The 27,492-nt window shown below is 34.8% G+C and overlaps 1 protein-coding gene across 3 annotated transcripts; it reads right to left on the bottom strand.

Moving 5' to 3' along the window:
* Positions 1–1,675: 1,675 nt before the first annotated feature.
* Positions 1,676–22,282, bottom strand: LOC132165739 (myosin-6-like). Of its 3 annotated transcripts, none has more exons than XM_059576414.1 (39): positions 21,971–22,282; positions 20,931–21,059; positions 20,454–20,597; positions 20,031–20,176; positions 19,789–19,945; positions 19,521–19,579; positions 19,214–19,373; positions 17,099–17,248; positions 16,868–17,004; positions 16,601–16,747; positions 16,383–16,484; positions 15,191–15,248; positions 14,988–15,089; positions 13,569–13,606; positions 13,333–13,459; positions 13,044–13,214; positions 12,816–12,947; positions 12,596–12,705; positions 12,450–12,510; positions 11,309–11,486; positions 10,976–11,181; positions 10,563–10,682; positions 9,500–9,598; positions 7,603–7,815; positions 7,310–7,449; positions 6,984–7,095; positions 6,856–6,900; positions 6,658–6,741; positions 6,378–6,548; positions 5,532–5,687; positions 5,212–5,400; positions 4,046–4,171; positions 3,859–3,929; positions 3,675–3,774; positions 3,459–3,515; positions 3,123–3,179; positions 2,758–2,838; positions 2,535–2,617; positions 1,676–2,081 (listed from the first exon to the last, which is right to left on the bottom strand). In XM_059576414.1, exons 1-39 carry the CDS (start codon positions 21,971–21,973, stop codon positions 1,967–1,969), a joined length of 4,536 nt encoding a protein of 1,511 aa, XP_059432397.1. In that variant the 5' UTR covers positions 21,974–22,282; the 3' UTR covers positions 1,676–1,966. The 3 variants fall into 3 exon arrangements, with proteins under 3 accessions (XP_059432397.1, XP_059432398.1, XP_059432399.1); XM_059576415.1 differs by having other exon boundaries at positions 6,880–6,900; XM_059576416.1 differs by lacking the exons at positions 1,676–2,081; positions 2,535–2,617; positions 2,758–2,838; positions 3,123–3,179 and having other exon boundaries at positions 3,450–3,515.
* Between the last annotated feature and the right edge of the window lie 5,210 nt (positions 22,283–27,492).

Below are 27,492 nucleotides of genomic sequence, written 5' to 3'. Positions count from 1 at the left end.
TTTTTTCAAAACCTAAATTAAAACCACTTACCGTAACCGCCCAGGAGGTTAGCGGTTAGTGCGGTTAATAACCGCCCGCCTTTTCAACCCTAGTTGTCATATAGGAAATATGTTAATACATAATTTTAAATTTGTTAATGACATGACATTATGAACAATGTTAAATGCAACAAAACAAAATATGGACCGTGAAATAGATCCTCTCTATTTGTTTGCATGTGCGAAATCTATTATTATAAGCCGGCAAATCTGCATTTTGGCAAGGGTTGTCACTTACACAAAAAGTCTAGCTGGCGCCAATTGGACCGCCAACTCTACTGCAATGAAGAATGAAGGGTGGTCCTTATGGTCCAAACCCTAGTGAAGAATTTATTGTGGTGGAGAAGGGTGTAGTAAAGACCCTTCTGTGCTATTTGGGCAGTCCCATGTGAATTCCTCATGGTTAGCAGCCTACAATGTACAACTTTTTGCCCCCAATTCAAACTCAAGTTTTAGTTTCATTTCAATTACCCGTCCCTATTCATTTATTGTGTAGGGAGTCAATATTGTTAGCTCTTTCTTCCTGTCCAAATCATATCAATTTTTAGTTTTATTTTCAAGTACTTGTCTCTGTTCATTTATTGTGTAGCAAGTCATGCTTAACTATTTCCTTCTATCCAAATCTTATCAATTCCGTGATTTCTTTGACCACCTCGATATTTAATGTAGTCTTGTGTAACCGTAAATTTTCTTCCGTTTCATTTAGGTTAAAGAGTGTTGTTAAGGGTAATACAAGTTCTTTATAAACTGACGTGACACTCCACTATTACATCAGCTTATAAGAAACTTGTAGTTAAAGCTATAGCACCCCAAGTATTTTCCTAATTTAAAAGAAAAACAACTTCAACTCAACAAAGCCTTTGAGGGTTATTGCCATTTCATGTATCTTTTTCACAGACAATTTTCTTCTTTATAGTAAGAGAAATACCATTTGATAAAAAGGTCTATCTTCAAGTTAACACTTCTTATAGCTTCTTGTTGCTGTTAAGCCCATGGGGCTACCTCCATTTGTTTTATTTTTTGAGTTATTTTCTTAATAAATATCTTATTCATTAAAATTTTTTTTAAAAAAAAAAAAAAAAAAAATCAATATGATGCCTGTAAATCCAACTCACACAAAAGGCCTATATAGTGGAGGAGCCACAAGCACAAAACCCCCAAATTTTCATCTAATTTTTCCTGCCCACACCTCTTGCCATATGATAATATTCAGCATTAAAATTTGAAAAATGTTTGGGGCTCTACACATTCTACACCTATAACTCTTTTACAACTTGCAGGCAAGTCATCCTCTAAAAACAAAATGTAACATCCTCCAATCACATCTTGACATGTGCCAACAAGTTGTAAAAGAGTTAGGTCTAGCATTTTCCTGGGCACACATTATAATTCACACATAAAGCATAGTAATCAGGCATTTGATAGTACTAGTAAACAATGTAAGGAAACAAGTTGGCATCAAAGAAATTGCCAATGGCATACCACTTCAGAAGGTATGTAGGAACTTTTTACCAAATAAATCTCACATTCTTTGTATATATGTTCATATATTGTGTCTTTTATACAATGAAAAATTGGGTGGAGAGAGCAATATCTCAGCCACCAATGTAGCCCCCTAAACGTCCTACAAACAATGCTGCCAAATGACAGAAAAACGAAACCAGACAGAATGCACACAGCCAAAAACAAAGATACATCCTTGCCCCTTTCAACTAAGAAAATTGTACAATTTGAATGCTAAAATAAATGAATAAAAAAATAATTTTTTGATGGGGACTTGGAAATAGGGAAAAATAAGAAGAAGAAAAAAAAGAACAAGTGAAAAGGCTATAGGATTTACAACCACCACGGCAAATGACCGAAGAATTAGAAACGCACTGCCTGCTGGGACGAAACACGCGAAATGCACGCTTGAGCTTCTTTAGCCTTACTCATGTAAAAATTGGAAGGCTAGATTCTCAAGAAGGTCATCTGCTGGTTTGACTTCGGAGAAATCCTTCTCTTGCAGAGAAGTAGAGAGGTCATCAACCGAGAAGGGGATGCTGCATTGAGAAGCATGGATTAGTTGATATTAAAAGTGAGAGTTTTCATCTATTGCTTCATTTGTTCCCATGGAAAAGGCAGAATCTCTATCTTTTTTAAAAAGTATAGAAATACTATTAAAAGTGTAAATGAAAATATACAAGAAATACACCTAACTGTAACGTAATTGCTGTTGAAGAAAGCGTGTAGCAAAATGGTCATAGTTATGACATCCTTTTATTAGAACAGTAAAATGATCATAGATGAATGAATGTCTAAAAGAAAAGAAAATAGAATAGAAAAGATTACCTTCATTTTACATAATTAAATAAATAAATAAATAAGTCCTCTTTCCAGTTATATTTCTAAATTATCAAGCTACAAACACATGAGTGTCGTGGGAGTTTCTGGAGCCATTTTATGGATCTACTGTTTTTAGAGTCCCACAGAGTAAAAAGATAAGAAACTCTCACCCAGAATTGTCATCCAACAAGTAGGAATTGCTCCCAGCATCACTGGAGTCCTCAGTCATAAGTACCCTCATGCTGGAGATGACCTGTTGAAAGAGTAAGGGTGAGGTTGCTAAGCAATAAAATTCACTTAAGAAGATCAAGAATCACAAACATTAGATCAGACTCAAAGGGCACACCCAAGCACAAGAAACATTACAGAAGATATTCCTACAAACAAACTTACATCTGGAGACACACTTCGAGTATTATAGTTGTCATCCTTGTAGAGAACACAGATTCTATACAACTGCTGAACACTTAAGATCTGAAAAAAGCCAAGTCATGATGTCAGAGGGAGGGATTGGGTCGCATCTTTCTCTTTTTTCGCTTTTTACTTCTTTTTTTCTTTTCTTTTTTCTGTTGACCTTGGTCAAATATCTCAACAGCCACTCTAGAGAAAGATATGTGAGTTAAGTAATTAACCCAGTTCTTTGGTATCTATTCCGAAAGTCATGCTCCTTAATTCTTATCTACTTAGGCCTTCCTGCTGTAAATCAGTACTCTAAAGTAAAATGTCAAAGAGAGTGAGAGAGACAAATAGAATCTTACAGGGCAGAGGTCATGGGTGATTTCATCATAGGAAATTCTATATTTTTGATGTATGACCTGTACATAAAAATGAGTGAAAATCAAGTGAGCAATACAGCACTAGAGCTATTATTACTTGAGAGAAAAGAATACAACCGTGACAACGTCTAGTTAAAGCTGCCAAATAATTTTCCAATTTTGTTAAAATGCAAGTAAAACCACAATAACTGTGCAAGATATCTTCCAGACAATGTGAAAGGAACTATTATCAGATGTAAAGGTAAAGCAATGCCTTAGAAAGGACCACATCGACTGCAATATTGAAGGATGTCTTAACAAGAAACCAAATTAACATACCAAGAAACCAACGGACTGTCTTATGTGCTTAAGTTCATCCCATGATGAGCCTGCGTACTGCAATCCAAGGAAATCGGGTCATGAAACCAGGGAAAACTATGAATGCCTACGGCAAACAAAGTGTTCCATAGGTATGAATGATGTAGGTAAACACACACACAGACACAGCCGACATGAAACACCAATATTAAGAAGTTGCCCAGAAAAAAGGTTCACCTGTTCTTTCGCTTGGCAGCACCATAGCTCCAACTCGGCTAACCCAGATTTCACATATTCCCCATTGCTGAATGTACAACACTCGCGACGCAGAAGAAGGCTGGAAAATCATAAAGAAAAAAAAAATTCCAATATAAATAAACTTTTTAGCATATGTAGATGACGGAATAAAATAACTAATTACCTATTAAAGAGTTGTACGTTGATATATGAGAAAGTCTGAGTGAAGATCTTCTGGACAAGAATTGGAGGCACCTGAAACCCAACAACCATAATCGTTTCTTTGCGTTTGAAAGATGAAAAGAACTCAACAACAAAGTTTGGCATTACTCAAATTTTGTGAATCTAAAATCTTCAATGAAGTTACATACGAAATTTTCTTTCAGTGTATCGAGGAAAGTATTGAGGGTCTCAATAATGCTCTGCCAGTAAGTCGATGGAGAATCTTTCCCGAAAGACCGCCCAGATCTTAGTACTCCCTTTGATGTTCTTGGTGCCTATATCCACATTACACGTTATACATATGGAACACATAAAACTTCCTAAACCCAATATTTTTATTAGGCAGTCAACCAACTTTACACAACCAAAAGTGTCGTGGCTGAATGAAGTTTGGCCACCCCATGTTCAGTGATGGACCCACGGGCCAAGGATTTTGCAAAAAAAATAAATAAATATTTGTGGACTTGTCATGTCAGCATGTTCTTAGGTTATGTTTCCTTGATTGTCATTGGAAATGAATATTGGAAAACTTGTACTCTATTGTTGGTAGTTCGCTACCAACATGCAAAAAAAAAAAATATATATATATATATATATGCTTCAATTCAGTTAATTCTTATAGAATTATTTGTTGAATATTGTCTCTGGCAAATCGAGACTTGAACATTTACCTATAAACCATGTAATCTTGGCCACTTTCATCATTCTTTTTTAATACTTTTCATTTCTCTCATAAACCATGAAATCATGGTCACTTTTTTATTTTTTTCTTTTTAGGAAAAATGATGGTAATTTTATCTTCTTTTTGGTACTTTCTTGATTCACTACCTTTTTTCTTTTTCTTTTTTTCCTTTTTTTCCTCAGAGCAACTTAAGGTTTGGCATAAAATTTGTAATTTATCTTTTCTTTTCTTTTCCACTAAAAACTAATTTTGTGGATGCAACCTATTTCTTAGCCTAGATACCATTGAATTGTGAACAATTTTTTGGACAGTTATACATCTTTGAAGTTGCGATTACCCTCTCCACTATCTCATATGCAGTGTTGGAATGAAAGTGTCATAATTGATCATTTTTTTTATAATCTATCTGTTTAATTATCTCATATATTAAATACATTTTATAATTTACATAAAGTATATTTTTGTATAAGCACTTGAAGATTTAGTCACCAATCAATTGTTAAAGATTTTTTTTTTTTTTTTTGAATCACATCCGGTCCCCCTAAATATTCATCCCAGTTCCATCCCTGCCCATGTTGGCGGGGCAACTGCATTGTTTGGTTGAATAGAGTTGATAAATGAAGTTAAAAGTACCTGGATACATAATGAAAGAAAAGATGAAATCTCCTTCTTCAAGTTGTCTCGAATAATTCCATAGATTTTCTCCACATAGGCTGTGAGCTGTTGCTTGAAAAGCAAAGCTGGGTATTTAGCTTCAACCTCTCGGACTACATCAAGTGCAGGAACAGGAAGATTGGCAGAAGAAGGGGATGAGCGAAAACCCTGGAATTGAATTACCACATCATATTACATTTAACAAAGAAATGGACTTGAAGATTAAGTAATCATAATTTTGCATCACAAAAGGAAAGAGATACATAAAATCCAACAGAGTGGATTTTAGAATCTTATACCATGGCCATCCTCCCAAAGATGGATGTTGGAGCAGGTGGCTTTCGATGTGGAGTTGCACCACTTGAACCAGCACCCTTCAGACTTCTTTGGAGCAAGAACAATAAAGTAGATGTATTTGATAACCAATAAGCCATATCCTTATTCTCATCTTGATCCTGACATTAGAAACATTTATCATATCAAACTTCTAACACTAGAAACAGCACACCAAACGCAACAAAAAGCAAGCAGCAACCAATTCTTCTACAGTTGTGACAATTTGGCTACACCACTAAAAACAATGCTTATTACATCAAAGTTGGGGGTAGTAGGAAGAGAGGCACTGCCTGTAGATACCAGGTCAACTTTAAAAGAATTTCTGAAAATATTAAGTGGTCTACATTTCAAGCATAAGCATGTTATTGCATTCTGAATGAAGATTGCATAGTAATGCCTATTCTAAAGTTAATAGAAAATGAAAATGGTCATTGGCTATAAAGATGTCACCTACTAAAAGATGAAACAGTAAAGACACCAAAAGGTGCATTATCGGCATGTGGAAATCAGAAACCAATAATTCTTACAAAGCACCAAAAGAATATAATTACAGTGCTCTTCTAGCCTTATATACCTTTAACCTTCAGACAAGAGACAGAATAATTGTAATGTTGGGGATTGAGGGGATACTTTGGGTTCATGCTTCCCTAGAATAGTATTTGACCCGAGGATGTGCCTTTTAAGTTTTTCTTCAACAATAGCCAATTCCCAGATGCATTATTCTTTTGTAGGTAGAAATAAGTAATTGGGTGCTTCAAGTGGGTTAATGATCACATTGAAAATGTCCATAAACAAAGTAATCCAGTTACCTCGATGGCAGAACCAATCATCTGGATGAGACGATCAAATACACTAGTCCTTTCGGCTTCAAAAGATTTCCAGTGTAGAAGGCATTTGTAGATGGTAAATGCTGCAACAGGCTTCCCATGACTGAACCCAATGTTTTTCATAACACAGCTAATAAGAGCATCAACATTCTCCTGTAACAAAAGCAAATCTCAAAACGTTAAAATTAGTCAACCTACACTCTGAAAAAAAAAATTGAAGTATGGGCAGATGAAGAAAATAATGATTTCTATAAGCACAGACATGTTGACGTTCAACAAGGGATCTCCTGAACTTGCTATCAGATTCTGTCCCAAACTTCTTAGCAGGTGTTGCACTATGGGGTTCCTGCAAAAATGAACTCTTATAAATGACCAGTAAAGAGAAAAAAACAGTATAATAAGGTGGATACATACAAGCATAGACTACAAAAGAAACCAAGAAAAGAAAAAAATAAACTACATTGGCTTTGCTCTCTTCACTCACATGATGACCATTTTCCAATCTCTGCAAGTAACAAAAAACATTTATTAAAATCAACAACCAGAGAGAGAAAGAGAGTGACACTTTATTTGGCAGTGTATGTTTACTTGAGTTGCTGGAGTCTGTAGATTGTCTGATGTCTTTTTTACAGGTGTTACCAATCCTTGCTGCCGAAGAATTTTGTTTTCAGACTCAATGTCAGAAAATTTTTCTTCAAGCCTGCCAATGAAAGTAACAACAATCACAATGACAACACTGAAATTTGGAGAGAGAGAGAAGGGCTTTCTGGGGTCATTCGGGGGGGTGGTGAACGGTTGTTGATGGACAACATGCGTGCTAACACAAGAATTTTCACTTTACGTTTAATATGTAATATGGATCTATTAACTAATCTATGTCCAACATTACTAAGAATCTAGACCAGGACAACCACCTCTGCATAGCAGTCTTTAGCTGAATTATTTTTGTTTCTGCATCCAAAGCTTGCTTCAATCTCTCTTCACTAATTTTGCTTGCTTCTTCATATTTTTTCTCCGTTTCATCAATTTTCATTTCCAGTGAACTAACCATGGCCTGCATAATTTTTCCAGAAAGCAATAAATAACCATGAAGAAATGAACAAGTACATTCTCAAAAACAAAGATGCCATTCTTAGGATGTCTTAGTAAGTAAACAAAGGCAGTATCCTTCAGCAGATTGCAGATCCTAAACTTTCAGCCACATTACCTTGAGCTTTTCATTTTCACTGCTAAGCTTCTCCATCATTACATGGTCAACAACTGGAACCTCTTGTATGACAGGGACTTTCTCTGCTGCCCTTTTTGCAGCCTCACATTCTTTCTCAAGCATTGTTTTAGTTTCCTTAAACTGAAGCTGCATCTCTTGCAAAGTAGAATGTAGTTTCTCGTTTTCTTGTGTTTTAGCCTCTTCCATGTCAGCCTACAAATATTGGACATATTACGAAAAACAAAATATGAGAAACACAATAAAGTCACAGAGAAACATTTTTAGCAAGCACATTATATATAAACTTCTGCTTTTACTCTTTTCCATATTTATTTTCTATAAGCAATATAATACAGGCATTCATCGAATTCAATTTATAAATGCCAAAATTATATTCATTACCAAAACAGCTCCATAACCTATAAGCTCAAGTTCATGAACTAATATGAGGTGAGAACCTTTAAGAGATCTTCTGACAGAACTTAAAACATAAAAATTGCAAAAGTGAAATAACATGAAGAAAGTTCCCCAGCATACAAAGCATCTTTTCTTCTTCTTTTTTCTTATAATTTTTCTTTGCATTTCTGGATTCACTCATTTATTCGAGCAACATTTTTTAATCTTTCGTCATCTTTGAATTTGATAGCTTTCAATCTAAGCACCAGTACCAGTACAAGACACAGAATACAAGATGAATCAGGTGATAGGATGATTCTTGGAAAACTAGGATGATACATTTGGGACATAATTATTTATTATTAATGAATACATATTTGTGCGTGTATATCATATTAAATAACAAATACCAAAGGTTAAGAAGCACATTTAAAATCAATATTCAAGTAACAACATATAGGAAAGAAGCATATATTCCATCCATGTTTATATATATATCCACAAAATACACTATTTTTAAATATCACCAAAATAACATCAATCAATTTACTATTAGGGCCGTTTTCAATTCGTTACTATTCATCTCACTTTTTCATTCTTTCAACATTCTCTTACTTTTTACATCACATCAATCATTTTTATTACTATTCAAATTAAAAAAAAAAAAAAAAAAAAAATCATTACAAAACAAATTTTTTTCAATTTTCCATACCAAACATTCTTACTTTTTCACTATTTTTTTTTTAAAAAAAAATTCTTTTTTTTTTTTTTACATTAATCAATTTTTGCTACAGTATCGGACCAAAATCCTTTAAAAAACACACCCTAGGTCTTTTAAATGTTTAAAATTAAGCATTTAGATTTTCTGTTCTAATAAATTTTCCGCAAAACATTTTTTTATGAATAATTTTTTACCCCCAAGGAAGGGGAAGGGGAGTTTCGAACTAGTGACCTCCGCTTCATTTGGAGTGGTCCCTAGTCATGTCCCAACTGTATTCCAATCATTTTCCATAGTGTCCTGCTAAGTCCCAAAGTATCCAACTTTAAATTTTAAATTTTATTCATGGAAACATATCCGGCTAAAACACAGATACTTCAACCTCTTTCAAAGAATCTGTGCTTCCTAACTTTCAAACCATGAGGCTAGCAACTATGCTTCCTTTCTCCAATTAACAATTTGTAGGCAATTAGGAAGGAACTGAGTACTCCGTATAAAAACACAGAAAACCCAAATCTTTTTAAAGTTATCTAACATACAACTACCACTCTGTGAATTAACGTCAATGTCATCATATGTTTCCACTCTTCATCTGTAAGTCTTGCTATCGACAACACTTACATTTGAAAAATTAGCCATACTTCAAAACCAAAGTCAACAATTGACAGGTAACTGATGAGGCTCACTGAAAATTCATGGGCTCTGATTGCATGTTCAGACAAGCAACACGATGGAGCAACATGACACCACTCTCAACAGATTCATAGCCATAATAACACCTACCCTCATGCGTTTCTCCAGCTGTAATCTCCATGTCAGTTCTTCAACTTGCTTTTCCAGTTTATTTTTGGCAGCTTGGAGAGCACCAGTTTCCCTTGCAGCCTGTACACAGACAAGAAAAGCTGAGAACCGACATATCACATACCAAACCAAAAATTTGCAAAGGCAGCTTAAGAAAAACCACGTCATCAAAAACATAAGTACAGCAATCACAAATATTCCTGATTTTGCAAGTATGAAACATGTCAAAAAGCAGGCTCTTCTCCTTTGTGATCTGGCGCTATAATAAAAGCTTGATAAGTATTCAATATCTGTCTCATAAATGAAGCTGAATTTTTATAAGATGTTTCTTCCCATAAAGGAATTAAATACTCCTGATTAAGAAACAGAAGTTTGTCTGCTTGATGTGGTTGCAGAAACATGAATTAGTAATCAGGCAAACTTCAAAGTATTAAAAATCCCTGGAATTCTGGGAGAAATGAGTTTAATTACCATTTAATTTGTGGTTGGGAGCATTTCGCAAAGACCTTTACTTGGCATAAAAGAAGTGACAAGGAATCATATGGTTTTCAATTTCTGAAAGTGCAGAAAGAGAAAGGGTGAGGTGATTAGCATGAGCAGACCTGTGAGATTACGAGGAGAGTGAAGGCAAATGGTTCTGGTTTGGGAATTCAGGAGGAAATGGGGCGATGAGGCATGAGAGAGAGGGAATCCTGGTTGCTATAAGGACAATGTGGTGGTTGTTGACAGTGGAGGTGCTTATGACAGTTGACAGATTCCATGAAATCGTAGTTTCAAGTACAGCCAATGGACAAGGGATGCAGGGAAAGGTGATTTTCAAAATTATTTCCACCACAGGTTAATGCAGGGTGACAGCACAAACCGTTATGAATGCATGCATGAAAAATGTCTGTACTTTTCCAATCTTATGAGATGTCCCCTTAGGGACCCAAAACAAAATCTCATTATCGATTTTACCTGTAACTACAATACTTTTGCCTAAACAATGTCACAACATAAGGCCCAATAAATAAAAAGATAAGATGATATAGGAAGAAGTAGTCACCATCTTAAGATTCCGTAGTTCTTTTCGAGCAACTCTTCCTCTCCATGCACACTGTGTTGTAATTGCTGCTTTCTTTATCTCCATATAATGCAGCCGTGCCAAGAATTTGCGACACTGGCTCTGTAGTACAGAACCACAAGTATTCCAAGTTAGCAAGGATTTTTTTGTTTTTTTTTGATAAGTTTGTAAGGAGGAAATAATATTTAAAACCTAAAGAATTTCAGCTAGGCAGAGCAAAACAGCAAAGGTATGACAGTAGTGTACACAACTCCTTCAGAGATGTTGATATTGCAAGAAAATATTTCAACATTCATAAGAAAATAACAAATAGAAAAATAAATTCTTTAAAAAAATATCCTTAAGAACATTTTAAAACCAGCTATCCATTTTGTAAAAATAAATATGTCTTTTACCTGAAGAATAATTGCAGCTCTAGTCTGCCTTCTGAAGCGTAGCTCAATACGAGCAGCCATTCCACGCATTCCTGTCTGAATAGAAACAGCGGAGGAATGCAATTCTTTGTAAGCTTTCCTAGCAAGAAACATCCGCAAGTCTCTCTGGATCATCATAGAAGAAGCTTCTCTTCGCATGCCCTCGTAAATTTGCCGAGTAAGTTGTCCTGTAATCAGCAAAGACAAAAGCTAACAAAAAGTATATACAAATCTGGATGTCTCAGCAGATAGGAGTACAAACTATAACCTAAAAGATCAGGATGTCCAAAGACATCAGGAACAAAATTTAAATACCTCTGCATGCAGCTTGAATTTGTATAACAGACCGACGGAGCAAGACAAAACTTTTACGGGCTAAATAAGAACGGACTTTCCTCTGAATAATGCTAGCTGATCTTCCTAAGACCTCACTTCTATGGGCATCTAGTTCTGCCATCTGACCAGCCCTAAGGAAAATTTTTGTTTTACCAATCTGCAACAACAAACAGGATCATAAGATCACAAAATCTATCCACAAAACAAATATATAGCACAAGTAACAAATCAGCATTTTACAACACCCCCAACCCACACACACACAAAAAAAAAAAAAAAATCCCCATCAGCTAAAATCTATTGATATTTAGACGAGAAACAAATGGGTGCATGGAGAATGGGAAACAACCTGCTTTGAATTTAACTAGAACACGCATCTCATCACATACTCACAAAGGACGATCATTTTTTTAGTACATTTCACAACAAACAAGGCAACAGAACCACAACAAACTAGATCCAGAGCTCAAGATAAGAATACACTTGAAACCAAGCCCAGCAGTAAAGAATGTGTCAATCTCTTTACACTGTTATGTCCAAATACTGTAAATAAAAATTCTAAACAGTCTATGTTATGCAAACCCACATTCTAGTGCCTCCACTTAGCTCAGGGACATCATGTCATTGTCAATAATGATTTCATGTCTTTTTCAATGACCAAGCAATCTAAATCACATACAAGCTGATCCATATCATTTAGGTCCGCTGGGAGGGGGGACAAGTAAACACCTAATGTAAAATGTATCATGTTCCACCAATGAACTGAAGCAACTCCAGTAGCCCATAAAGAAGATGAAAATAAGGATGACAGTACTGAAGTATACAGATCCAGTCTATACAGTGAACATGTGAAAAGAAAGTGTTGCACCATCCATGGATGACACAGTAAAACCTTGTTATAAGGATTCCCTAAAGGTGCTTAAACAAGCTTGTCACTATTACTCAAGTGATACAGGAAAAGCATCAGTATTATACTTTTGCAGTAGTCTTGTAACACCATCTTGCATGGAGCATATGATGTTAATGCGTTCATTCCCCAAAACTTATGACCATATTAAATCAGGAGAAAATGATAGAATTTCAATCTGTGAAGAATGTCTAATCATCATCAAATAATTACCTGATAGCCTTTAAGTCCCACCTTCTCTAGAAGCCTCTTACAAGCAATGATCTCATCAGAACTGATATTATATTATTATAGAAATATGTCAGCACATTTAATGGTTAGGCAAAACAACTGACAAAAAAATAAAACAATCAAAATACCTCCCATCCAAAACTTCAGGTGCAAGCAGGCCAAATCTATCTACAAATTCAACAAAGGGTTTTCTAGTGGGAAATCCAGCACAGCTTATCCTAATTGCCTCCATGACTCCCTGAAATGAGACAAATAAAATATGAATAAACTCGAATCAAATGCAGTAAATTTTAATTACCACACCAACAATATTCAAAAATCAACACTATAAGATATCAAAATTCTTACCCCACAACGTAGTTGTTGAAGAACATTTTTATTCTCAAAGATTGATGGCTTAAGAAGATTATTGGGTTTTACACAACGAATGTAATGCGGCTCAGTCGTGCTGAGAGTTTCAAGCAGCGCTTGCAATTGTTGCTGCATAAAGTAAAAAAGAGGACTTCACAACCCACCAGATAGTAGAAAGAATCTCAATTTTTTTTTACCCATAAAAGAAAAGGAAAACTATCATACCTTAAACCGTGAACCAATTGAAGAGAACTTTGATGATTTGGATGAATCCTCAGCTGAAGGTGGAAATAAACCCGCCACAAAGGAGCATCTGGAAGCACTCAAGAGCCCCTGATGTTCAGCAACAACATAGTCCTTGTTCTTGTCCAGGAACAGTTCTGTTTGATAAGTGACCTGAAAGTCATATCAAAGTTTTCAGTGCATGTATTTTTTATAATTACTTCTTGCTTCTTAGGTTTGAATTCTATGACCTATACATCACTACAAAGAACAATGCAAACAAGACACTTACATCGCCAGCGTAATGGCAAATTGTGAAGTCACTACGTGATAATTTTGGCTTCGTGAAGCGATTATGGTTTTTGAATGTCTGATACAGCTTTTGGGCAAATGTTTCATGTGTTGATCTTGGAAACATACTGCAGAACACACAACTCAGCTATCTCACAACCAAACAGTGTATTCAATGAAATTTTATGAAGTGATATAGAGATATTAAAGTAATATACTACATAGTGCAGTACTTACCAAGCTTCATCCAGAAGAGCAATAATGCCACCCGGTTTCTGAAAATCCATTAATGAACATATAAAAAATCAAACGTACAAGACATGAATAAAATGAAAACTAAAGACAGACAGCAGCAGAAAGAGAGAATCAAATTTTAAATTGAACACCCTATGAGCATAATGATTTCATCGTTAAGTTTATTTAACAACAAATAAAGAACAATATTAACTACACTAAGTTTTGGCCGGGGAGAATTAAGAAAAACCAATAGCAGCATCAGCAACAAAAAAATAGAAAAATTATCAAACAAGACAAAATGGAAGCCGATATAAGTTATCTTGGAGTAAACTCTGAAGTTAATTTTTTATAAGTAATCGAAATATTATTAAAAGCGAAAAGCACTACTTAGTTACACTGGGAGAATACAAGAGAAAAGAACAAGAAAATGATGAGAACTAAGCAGTCAGGGAGCTACAAACGCAGCTGTCCAAGTATAAAAGTAGAAAAATAACTCAAGCTCAGCCAATGTCCTCTTGCGATCCTCATAAATTTTATCATTTATTTCCCTCCAAAGACACCAAAAGAGGCAAAAATGCACCATTTTCCACACAGCAGCACTCCGAGTGCTACTACAAATCCACCAACATGCTAACAAGTTAGCTACTCTACTAGGCATCACCCAATACAACCCAAAACAACTGAAAAAGGCATTTCATAGGGCGCAAGCAAGCTCACAATGGAGGAGAGGATGGTCTATGGACTCCTCATTCCTCTTGCACATACAACACCTATCAACCACAATGACATGCCGCTTCCTTAGGTTGTCTATAGTAAGGATCTTCCCTAGAGCCACCAACCAAGCCAAAAAGGCCGCCCTCAAAAGAACCTCAGTCCACCAAATCCTCCTCCAAGGGAAAGGAGTGACATCATTACGAAAGATCCAAAAGCCTTTTCTCATTATCCTCACTCCATAAAAGCCACAATTGTCTGGACTCGTGTGACTACATTTGATGTTGGCCATTTAACCAGCTCAACCCTCTTTCTTCAAGCTTTCAGATAACTGAAAGCCAGGACACTTTACACAACTTCGATAGACTTAGAATGAAATGAAAAGTTAACTGCTACATTACGTAAGGTCAAAGACCAGATGTTCACAACCAAGGATGAATCACTGTTTCTGCTGCAAGCTCCGTCCACTTTTTGGAGGAACCAGCAAAGATACCTAGGTTAATCACATGCACTCGCCTTGGCAGATATCAACATGTAAACAAAGTTTTTTTTTTTTTTTTTTTTCCATAAAGTAATCATTCATAAGAAAAATTCAGAAAAGGGGCACAACCCTACATGAGAAACACCAATGCCTAAAGAGAGTTATGATTTATGAAACAAATCCAATAGAAAGCGAAGAAAAACACTATGCATGTTAGACACACAAACCTTTTCAATGAGATCAAGAATATCTTGATTATCAACAAACTCAATGTAACTCCAATCAATTTCTTCTTTTGTATATTCTTCTTGCTCCATTTTGAAAACATGCTGCCAACAAGATATTTGTGCATTACAAACATATGCAATACATATAGATTGAACAATCGCAAAGAACAATAAAGAAAATACAGAAATTCTTAACAGAAAACCTGATTGAAATGTTGCTGAAGCTTCTCGTTTGTGAGATTGATGCAAAATTGCTCAAAACTGCAAAATACACACCAAAGAACAACTATCCATGAGATAAAAAATACAAGCATCTAAGCTCATAAATCCAGTCTCAATAAATTAAGATTTAAGTCCATGCAAAGCATTCCAGTCTATTAAGGAAATTAATGCAGGAAGTATATTGATGTTATACTCTTGCAAGACATTATTTTTAGATCACTTTGGCATTCTCCTTAGCAGAAAAGTAACAAACTCAAAACCTGTACATTAATAAGAATAAAAATTCCATATATTCAAGTTTGCTCTTTTCTTTCATTTAGAGAACCACACAATCACAGAACATCAGGAGTGGACAGTAAGCACCAAAAGAACCTTCTGTTTTCATCTCTATAGCTAGCTACTCCTGGAAGTTAGAACAAATTGACAGAAGATTTGAAATCATAAGATTATTAAACAAGAAGAATACATGCCGTATGGGAAGAAGAAGATGCTAGAATTTTCAACTAGACAAGAGGAAACTGCTCTTTCAAAGCTCCAATGGCATTTAGAATTTACTGCAATGTTACCGCAATGTTGACATGAGGTCAACCTAAAGACTACTTTAGCAGAACCTGAAGCCAAAATTAGCAGCAACAAACAGATAGGCCATGCAAGGAACTTAGTATTGACACAATGGATGATAAATCATCCCAGACCTGTCCAAGAGATAAAGAAATGAAAGAATTTAACAGATACACAAGCACATGGTACTTTTATATAGATGCTCAAACCCCCCATAGTAGTGCCTCATGCATCTTATTATCCTTTGACATACTTAAAAGACGAGCGGAAGGAAAGACACCCCTCTATGGGAAGGAGCAGTCTCACAAGTCATCTTAAGTACTGAAAAGTGATAATGAGAAAGGAGGGGTGGGGGAGGAGAGAGAGGGGCATGGCTGAAAATTGATACTAAAAAGCAACCAATAAAAGAAACACAGTAAATTACTAATGATTATAACAGAAAATAATTCAAGTTAATTTTATTCTTTATGAGTCAGGGAGTGACAAGTAGAAAATGGCTGCTCAAAGAGAGCTTCAGTCTCTCCTACAACCTTGAGAGAAAAAATAACCTTCCATTGAGTTCACATAGAGATCTATGTCAAAATAAAAAGATAAGGCATACCGGTTAAGCACCTGTTTGTCTTGAAACTCTCAAAACCATATATATCCAGCACCCCAATTAAGAACTTTGACTCAGGGTCTTGACCAATTGAACTATTAATCTTATCCACAAGCCTGTAGAACCAAGAAGGGTCCACTGTTCAATTTACAGCTCAAATTTGAACTAGTAGTAACGATAAGAAAGACCACACTGAATAATCTTCAATCAAACTCTTCAACGAGTATCTTACCAGTCAAACAACCTCGCATACACAATTTTAGCCAAAGCATCTCTACTGACAGCTGCAGAATCTGGATCCAGACATTTTGTTATGGTTTCATCACGGGTAACAATTACACGTTTGCAAAGAGAATCTTCTAGTGCCTTTGCATCACACCTGAACAATATTTAAGAATTGATAGGCCACATTTTCTTCTCTTATCATAAAATATGAAGGGCAAACTTGTCAACCACTTCATCTTTTAGTGTGTGAATGCTTGTCAATGAAATTGCTTACATGAAAAGCTCAGCAGCAGTTCTTAGATGGAACCGAGATTTTTCATCTTTGGGTATGGATGAGTCTGTTTCCTTCCCTTTTGCAAATTCAACATTCCCAAGATGCAGAATTGCAGCCACAACACGAAATATTGCATCCTGAAAAGGTGTAAGGAACAAAGAAAAACAAGATTTTCAAGTAGCAGTTATACTTGAAGTTGGATTCCAATTGAAGCAATTTCCTATGAAATACCTGCTCACCAACACTTATTCCAACAACTTCCATTGCCCTCCTTGTTGCGATGTATTCCTTTGAATCATCAATCCCATCCAACTTATAGCAATTTGATTGATTCAGATAATGAAATGTTGTAGGGTTTTCCAATTTGTACCTCTTGACATCCTGTCAAATTAATAAGAGAAGAAAATAAGAGATGTCTGGAAGCTAGAGAAGAACAGTTGGTGCTTTGCACAAAGAAATGAAAATGACATTTTTAAAGTTTATTCTCAAGTTCTATTTGCAGACTTTTTTTTTTTTGTGAAAAAACTATTCAATTTCTGCAAACATCATATTTTCTATTCTTATATGAATTTCCCGAGAAAAATAAAAACTTCAGATATCAAGTTATGATCTTAGCCTAAACAAAGCAACTGGATTGTGGGAGAGCAATACAAGACTCATGCTGCTAGGGGAAGCAGTGGAGTGCTGCACTCTAGATGGTGAGAAAAAAAAAAAAAAAAGAGACAACAGAAATTCACAAACACTTTATACAATTATCAGATTCCAAGATCCAAAGATAGGTAATTTTCCAAATGGAACTAAGAAAATACTAAGCCACAAAATACTTAAGAATGGGACATAATTTTTTTAATAAATAATATATATTCAAACAACAGGCAGAAGAGCACAACCCATGTACATAGGAAGTATACAAGAGACCCCTAACCCATAGAGAAAAAAGAACATAAATCTAGAAATTCAAAAAAAGTAGAAACATTTGGAGTATGCCATGTCACTCTCCATGAATACAGCGTTTGTAACACCAACTTCTTCAAATCAATCAATCCTATCTCACAGTCATCAAAACTTCGAGCATTTCACTCTCACCATATTCAACTAGAAGAGTAGTAGACCATTTCGCTCATTGGAGAGAGTTGAGTGGCAATCCTCAGAGTGAAGCAATGTGGAAGCTAGCTATGTCCTGCCATTTGTGGGTGTCTTTAGTGGGAAAGAAATGATAGAAGTTTTAAAAACAGTGAGAGGACAATAGTGGAACTAAATTTTTCTTTTTCAAAACTATTTACCACTAGACAACATTCCCACCGGTTTTTCCCAATATCTTGGTCTTCCGTTGCAGGCTTCCTATAAGGCCAAGCCTATTTGGGATCATCAAATGCTTAAGCCAATAGAAATGGAGAAATCTAATCATTTAATTTATATTCTAATAGAAATCTTGGAAGATTGGCTTGAGCTATGTTGGAAGTGCAATGGGAAAGACCACTTCAAGCTGACAGATTGACCAAAGCCAAATTTGTATGGGAATTAGTGCTAAAGAGGATTAGATGAGGGACTCTAATCTCCAATGCAAAAATGGGGATTAGGTGAATGTGAAGGTAGAGAACCATAGGAGACCAGCAAGTTCACATTGCAAAGTTGTTGTCCAAATAACTGAATAAGAAGGTGTTCCAACAGATAGCAGCAGAAGAAATACAGGCCTAGCAGATTGCTTCAAAGAAAGGAAAGGCATCAAGTGGCGTTAGAAGGCATGATATGAATGTTTTGAATGTGGCGAAGGCCATGGTTGTGACAGCTTCAGGTTCTGGAAGCAGTTCATCAACAGCAGCTGCAGGTGGAAAGTCTGAGCAAAAAAATGTTGATCCTGGTTACAGAAATAACCTTCCTAATATAGAAGATGCATCAGAAGACTTGGCTGCCTTTAACAAGTTTGAGGCCTAAAGTAGTGCTTCAACTGATGATGACCCTGACACAGCTTCCCCAGATCAGAATCCTTTAGGTAAAAGAGCTGTGGGTTCAGTTGAAGTTGGGAGTAAGAAGAATGGTGGAAAGAGTTCCTTGGAAAGCCATGTCCCAACAAACTCAGAAGATTGAAAGTTTACTGAAAACAATAATATTTCCTTTTTGGGTACACTTTAAACAAAGTAAAGTTTGTTAATGTCGAGAGCTGAACATCAAAGAGAGAGTATCATGGTCCACTTCATAAATCCTTCTTTGGCCAGTTCACAGATATTGTAAGACAAATATTTTCCATGTATGACAAATAAATACAAAAGAAACATATAATCTGCACATATTGTTCCGCCTTATTTCCATGAAGCCGGTTTTGTGAAGCAGTTAAAGAACCATTACCTCTGGTGGTGCAGCACAAAGCATGTAGAAACAGTGATAATTTCTCTCAGGATCAGACAACTGGCATACACGTGACCTTTCAAGCAAATAAGTTCTGATAGCAGCTCCCGAAATTCTTCCCTTCTTGTCAAATTGGATCTCCACGAACTTACCAAAACGACTGCAATATTGATAACATGCACATAAGGTACGTTATCCAAAAAAAAAAAAAAATGCACATAAGGATGGAACCCCAGCAAATAGATCGTATTACATAAAATTCACAATATAGAAATAAGAAAATTTTAAAAATAAAACATCATCCCACCTCGAGTTATTGTTTCGAACAGTCTTGGCATTACCGAAGGCTTCCAGAACAGGATTGGACTGAAAATAAGAGAAAAACACAATGAAAGCATGTATAGTACAGGTGACCTGTTAAAGAACCTATAAAAGAAAAATACTGGCCAAGAATTATAAACTTCAACATATCTTTTTTGTATAACTAAAAACAATTTTGCTTGAAAAAATCAATGTCAGATCTTACTACTGCATGTGCCAGTTTGGCAGACAACTGAGATTCTAGAACTTTTTACCTCCAGGACTTGCTGCTCAACAGTCCTCCCCTCAGCAGCAGCTCTCCCTCCCATGTAAGCAAGATATGCCATGAGTAATTTTGTGCTTTCTGTTTTACCAGCCCCACTTTCTCCACTAACCAATATTGCCTGACTTTTTCCCTCATTAATCATAAGTCTGCATCCACACAAATGGCAAGTTACAGTACCAGCCAAGAAAAGAGATGACTTGAAGATTTTACATTGAGAATGTGAAAAAGTACCGGTATGCAGCATCTGCAACAGCAAAAGGATGTGGACTCAGCTCACCGAAGGCTGCCCCTTTATACTGAGCCATCATATGGCTATCATAAAGATGCGGTAGTCTTCTAAAAGGATTCACAGCGATCAATATATTCCCCGTGTAAGTCTGACATCAACAGTAAGTGTATTAACTTCAGAAAATGCAGAAGATCGATGTAAAGATTAAAAAAAAAAAAAAAAAAGGATGTCCCCCCAACATCCATCAAAATGTAACAAACACATCAAGTATGGATGCAGAATATTTACCAACCACCCATCTCCTACCCCTTCCCCCTTCTGACAACCCCAACTAAAAAGAGAGAGAAAAAGAAACTCTATCATGGACTAGCTTTCTCTTGTAGCTGTTGGTAATCTTTTAATGAAAGACTATTTCAAATACTCACGTATATCTCATTGATATCATATCTTGATCTTAGATTGTCAAGGACTCCTGGTTCATGCAAATAAGCCAGCTTTGTCATGTCATCCACTCCACACGGTGGAGCTTCAGGGTCTTTGGGATAGACATTGGAAGCTTTAACAACAACCTGCAGTTTTCCGCATAAATAATGGTGGGAAAAGTAAGCAAAATCAGCACATACAATCAAAAAAAAATCAGTAAGCACAAAATGGGGAAAAAAAAAAAAATTGACAAGTATTTAAAAGAGTATAGGTGAAGTGATTCTACTGCCACCCTAACCAGATAAAGATGTCCGCACCACCACTTCAACCATAGAACTTGTTAAATATTAAAATAAGATGAAGACACATGTACATTACAATAGCAAAAGATGGAGAATTGTCATTCAGCACATGATAAAATTAATATAGGTAATATGTGCAGAAAAAATGCCCATGATAACATCATTCAAAGCACTCACCGTCTTCCCCGAAGTGCAGAGGACTTTAATTTCTTCACCATCAACCTTCACTACTTCACCATCTATCCAAGCTTCATCAGGATCTTCCATCCAAACAAGAGATCCAACCGCATGACTGATAGCAACAGCCTGAAAAGCAAAGAGTGTCAAAGACTAAAATATCAAGTAAATTGCATAACTACATTTTTCCTTGGACAAGATTTATGGAGCATCATGCATGCAAACAGGCACAGGCAATCATCTGTAACTGCAATGGCCAAGATGTAAGACTCAAGTACTTCTCTCTATTCTCACTAATACAAAAGAGCAATAAACAAAAGAGTCCAGACATGTACTCGCATAAAAAATGAGCAAACAAGTGCAATGTATATATAGAAAGAGGAGGAAAAGATACCAACTCCATCATCAGCAACGCCTTTGATTTACTTAAATTTCTTTTGGGTCATTGATGTATGCTTCTAGCTTGGTACAAATTCCACTAAGAGAAGACAGTCTAACTCCATTATAAAGCAAATGTGCTGTGAGTTCTAATTCTATCAATTTTTTACTATTTTGCTTTGACTGTGATTTTCTTTCTTTTATAGTGAAATATCAATGCAACCTTTTTAACCCAAATCCTTGTTTTCAATTTGCTCTCTTCCTTAAAAGATCTCTACCGACACATAAACACTTGAGTTGGACTAGTGAGCTGCTGCTTAGTAAATCCAAATGAGCATTTACATGAACATTAAAACAGAAATCCAAGTATGCACCTCAAGAAACAAGAGAAGAAAACAAATCTGAATGTGATTGAAACAGAACTCAAAGAAACAAACTTCAAACCAAAAGATCGACAGAAAATATTCATATATCCATTTCTGCTTCAACTTAAGCACAAATCAGTCATCAAGATACTAAACCAACAATAACCCATTAAATTATCAACAACTTTGAATTGAATAGCATAAAATTTCATACGATTATGAGAACCCAGAACTTCAAATATGCAAGACATATAAAAATTTAACCAAATTTTGCAAAAGCATAGAAAAAGCAAATACCATTTTCACTGAGATCAGATCAGAGACTTGGGTTGCTTATGGATCCACTTCCAATTCCTTCAGCAACGACCATTCAATTCAGCGACAAGAATTCCTCAACTTCTTTCCCTTTCTTTCAGTGCAACTTGTATGGATGTATGCTTCTAAACAATGAAAAATATTTTTTTTAAAAAAAATGATCTTTGATAAATAGAAAAATGAGAAAGCTTAAACCCTTCAACAAGAAGAAATCTTTTGAAAGAAGAGATTTAAGCCCCCTCCTCTGTTTTGGCAGCAGAACTCTTTTTTCTGTTCCGGCTTTCTTTGTTTCGTCCTTCCCTCCCACTTCTTCTTTGCCTGTGTCTTATTAATTAAGGTGATAAATTAATTAAGACATTAAAAACGCTTCGTTAATTGATGTGATCCCCGAACTACCCTTGACGTTTTCCTTTAATTACGGAACTTTTATGACAACTCAGACATGGTCAACCGTGAGTCACAAAAAGGTTGTCTGAATCTTACAAACTCAAAACGCAAAGGGCGGTGAAATCACCACAGTGAATACTCATAGCTTGGCTTGGCAAAGCTTTTGACTTTTTTATTTTCTTTTCTTTTTTTGGAAAAATGACTTTTGTTGTTTTTTTTTTTTAGTAAATTTCTTAGACCCAATCATTAAAAATAACATGTGTCTTTTAAATTATTAAAAAACATGTAAAAAATGCGTGTTATTAAAAAATATGTATTTCTCACGTGCTAAATAATACATGTCATTATTAGATGCCGGTTTTTTAGAAATTTATGTCCAAGAATGCCCATCAGCTCTTTTGTCGATAAATTTTTTTCAATTCAATGTATTAAATTATTCAAATTCAATTTAGATTTTTTATTTTATATAGGCATGCATGCGCTATAAATCACAGTTTTATTATATTTTATGAATATTTTAATTTAATGTATGCATTATCAAAATGATAAATTTCTATATCACATCATAAAACCAGCTGAATTAATTAGCTGCACATTATAGAGCAGGAAAATGATCCTGTTTCATAGATTAGGGTTCATGATATTTATAGCAAGTTTTGAGTAGGTGAACTTAATGAATTGAGGCTTCCAATGCTTTGAAGCCTTGCTGGGGCCATGGGCACAATCTTGGTTGTGAGGGGGCACTTCTGTTCTGTAGCCTATAACCTTCAAGTAAAGACTGAAAAAAGTTAATTTGAATCAAAATAGCATTATTTGCAAGATAAAAGTTTTCCTCTTGTTCGAGAAAATTATTTTAACCTAATTTATTAGACTGATATTTGTTTTTAGAAAAAATTTATTTTTATTTGTATTTTTAATAAATTAATAGATCACGTGATTTTTACATGTATTTTAAAAACAACTTTATTATTACATGTGGTTTGATATGAAATCAAACAAACTCTAGATATTCACAGTTGGTCCTTCCATCAAATCATTTAACAACATGCCGCGTCAAACCTATTAGTGACTATCATGTATTTGATATGCCACATTATTGCTACTTAAAAATAAAAGAAAAACAAAATTAAATAATTAAAGAAAAATTTAAGGAGTGGTCGAGTCACCCCTTTGGCTAAATGGGAATAGCCAAAACCACCTCTAACCATTTGGTATGGCTCAACCACTCTCATTTTGCCAAAAAATGGCTCAATGTGTCCGTTATGAAAGTGGCCGAAAGATCCTATAACTATTTACTTCATGCTTCCCATAAGAGCACTGACAGCAGCTCTCTTTTGATTTTCTCTAAATTTAGAAAACAAAATTAAATTTTTACTTTCATATTCAAATACATTCCATTATAGATTTCAATATCTTTCTTTATACTATTAAAATATTATTTATTTACTGTTTTTTCTTTCCTGTTTTTGCTTGTAATAAGGCTCTATCCTCTCTCTTTGTTTTTTGCCCATGAGTATATCTGCATTTGGTCCAGATCTTTGGGTTGTAAATGTGAACAATATCCTGGTTTTCGGGTTGAGAATAATGAGTATCAGCTTGAAGGTTTTTTCCTCTCAAGGCCATGGAATAAACGCTACCTATGCACTGGATTGTGTCTGTTTGGTACAGATCTGATATTAAACATGATGATTAGTCATGAGTTAGCAGATGATTTTGTTATGGTTGATTTTGTATGATTGGTGACGTTGTGATTTTAGCTTCGGCTGTGATTTGCTTCAGAGTTTTTTGCTCTGTTTGTAAGAGTTTTTTTGCTTACGATTTTTATAAATGAATGAGAATAGAATGCTTCCCTTTATATATATATACAAAATGCAAGTTTCTTACATATATCCTCACATATTTTACAAATTTTCAACACAAGTTCTCAATGAAATGAGAGAGAAAATAAATAAATATTTCATGTTAAAATAATATATAAGGAAGTTAAAGCACTACTAAATGCTCGAAGTAGCTCTCTGACTTACCCATTTTTCACTTTTCAATATAAAAAATTTAAAATTTTATATCACATTAATCAACATCAAAAAAAGGATTTGCCAAACACACCCTGAATTTGGGGAGAGATTAGGCTTTACAAAAACTTATGAGAGTGGTCTGAATATTCGCTTTTGAGCTGGATATGCTTTGTGTAAGGACTAATTCTAATTCATAAAATAAATAATAATAGTAATAAAATAAAAAAGAAGACTAATTCTCTACTATAGAAAACTCCTATTGAAATCCGCAAGAAAATGCTATGCCTCCTTTAATTCTAAGTCGCCAAGGACTCTTTAAGTCACGTCAATGATAATGACAATATATGTGAATCTTCAAATTAAAAATGAAAAATAAAAATACCCATTTCAAACATCTTTCACTTTAAAAGCAAAGTTGTTGGCACTTGGCAGGGTGTAAAGGTAATCATTTCATTTTGAATTTGTCAATTCCAAATATTGGAATATTGGATTTTTAAAAGGGTATAAATTTCCTCCAAATTTAATCCATGAAAAATTGTGTCAAATGTCTATAAATATTTAAAAAAACATATTAAATTCTTAATTTCATTAATAACAGTTTACTAATTTAGACTAAATTTAATGTGTTGGATCTACTTTTGCCATCATTTTAAATTGTTTTCATGTGTTAGATTAAGGTTTATAAGGGTATAAGCGTCATTTTCTCGGTCTAAAGTGAGGGTAAAAGTTGAAGAAAAAAATTTAAAATGACATATGACTTGCACATGACCATTGATGGTTAATTTTAATCCTTTGACCGACGGTATAAGACTTTTTGTCATAAGATGATAGTTTGATGGAATCAGGTGTCATAGTTATAGCTTATAGGGAGAAAGTGTCAAGGCGTTATAGTTTATGGGGGGCAAAATGTAATTACCTCTTTTTAAAATACACAAATTGAAAGGTCAAACTGTAATTTTACCAAATGTTTATTAACACTTTTAAAAAATTACGTTTTTATTAAAAACATTTTGAAATTATTATTGAGAAAACTTTACCCGAATATTATCCAACCTTTTGTTTTAATTTATGGCATCTCAAACCTATGATTCTATAAAAAAAAAAAGGAATAAAAAAAAGCCTGTGATTGTTTTGTTGGATTCCTACTCCCAAATGTTCGCTAGAAAATGCTCCAAAAGTGGCATCTGTGTAATTATTTGATGATAATATGGGCAATCTTACTTATTTTGGTTCTGTTTTATTTCGGATTTATTTCGTTTTCAATATACGTGTGAATGAGAGAAATTGGGCGGATCTTGAACGCGGACCGAGAAATAAAATTTGTAAGGACACCCAGTAGCAGTAGGACACGTAAGAAGCAAGAATTAAATATAAGCATTTAATTATTCTCGTTGGCCCCATCATGCATCGGTGGCACGTAAAGAAGATGGAGCCCCTGCCAATAGCCAATCACAGAGCGCGTTAACTGTACGAGGTTGGCACTTTTGGGCCAAGTCATGGGCACGTTCTAGCGCGTCTGAGAGGACGTGCCGTGAAAGAGGTATTTTAAATTTATAATTATTTTTATCAACAAGAAAATCAAATTAACGGTGTGGATCACGCTGGAGAAATGAGCGGTGCAATTTTAGCCGTCGGATGGGGCTGTTTGGTTTGCTTAAGGAAATGGATTACTTGAAAAGGTGGCTTCAGTCACCGCCTTAAAGGACGGAGTCAAGTGTCATTTTCTTTGTTGGTCATTTGGGGCTTGAATTGTTAAACTAGGCCCTGTCATTGGAACGTGCATGCACTTACCCCATTTTGCATGAGAATTGAGATTATAAAAAAAAAAAAAAAAAAATCAAGTGATAATTCACATTTTACATAAATAAGTATTATGTGGACGGTTATAATAAGTATCACGTGAGCTACTACTTGACAATTCGTGTTTTAGTAGTTAATGTGATAAGTATTATCCTGTGAACTTTTATATCAATTTATAAAAACTTTGTAGTAAAGGTTGTTGTAATACCCTAGTAGAACTATATAGACGTATAAAATAGATTACTTCCTAGACAAAGTTTTTCTTCAAACTGGGTTAGAAGAATTTCTTTTAAACTATTCTATAAAAATAACATGTATTATTTACATGTGATAATCTCAGAATCAGAATCACATGCTTTTTTTTAAAAAAAAAATTTTAATTACAAGAACAAAATTGGAATAAATTTTATTCAAAAAACATGTGTTTCTCACATGCTATTTAAAAATTACATGTTTCTTACATGAAAAGTGACACATGTAATTTTTATACAATAGGTTGGAGGAAATTAACTATGTGAGACTGGACAGTATGAACAATTTTATGAAACTTCGATTGTAACTTGATTAGTCATTTTCAAATAATAGTGCAGATGTTATTAGTGTTTTTCCTGAGTTATTACAAATGGTATCAAAGCAACTTAGTAATGTCGTGTGATACTGAAGTACTATGTGACGTAACCCTTACTCACATTAAAAATTTAAGGGGAGAGATTGTAACACTACAGTCGATTAGGCTTTATAAGCGATTTTAAAAAGTTCAAATTACAATTTAACAACTCCTTTTAGAGTAATATCATAAAAAGTTTCTTTACATTGTTACATCTTCTAAATCTGTTCAAGATGCTCGACATGTAGATTCTAACAGCAATCACCAAACTGAAAACTGTTGACAAATCGAGACGTGCACAAACCCCTTAATGTTGCAAGATATACTGCTAATCATGTACAGGCCCAAATCAGGACTCGAGCAATAAGGATAAATTCGTCAAGTATAATGCACCTCAAACATTAGAGGGAAAACTCAACCAACTCCCTTGCAACTTAATTGATAATGTCTTCTTTGTTTTTTATTTTTTAATTGATAATGTCTTCTTTATTTTTTATTTTTAGATTGCGACAGTATCCTTTAAACTATTAAAAATTGTCGATGTCCGCTACAATGAAAAAAAAATCCTTAATAACTTTTGAGGTTGTCTGTGCCTCAGTAACACATGGAAGCCACAAATGAACAGTGTAGTTTTATGAGAAGAAAATATGTAGTTGCCCTTATACTTATTATGGAACTTTGTTATATTGCTGCTC

The sequence above is a fragment of the Corylus avellana genome, chromosome ca11 (genome assembly GCF_901000735.1).
Source record: "Corylus avellana chromosome ca11, CavTom2PMs-1.0".
In the NCBI taxonomy this organism is placed as follows: Eukaryota; Viridiplantae; Streptophyta; class Magnoliopsida; order Fagales; family Betulaceae; genus Corylus; species Corylus avellana.
Note: the sequence above shows the minus strand (reverse complement) of the source record. Positions and strands in the feature narration are given on the sequence as shown.

Bases quoted from the DNA above. Each gene is read 5' to 3' on its own strand.
- LOC132165739 (XM_059576414.1), bottom strand. The intron at 3,516-3,674 runs GTGAACCTTTTT...CTTGGATTGCAG, and splicing joins GCTGCCAAGCGAAAGAACAG to TACGCAGGCTCATCATGGGA. The intron at 2,618-2,757 runs GTAAGTTTGTTT...CTCTTTCAACAG, and splicing joins CTCGAAGTGTGTCTCCAGAT to GTCATCTCCAGCATGAGGGT.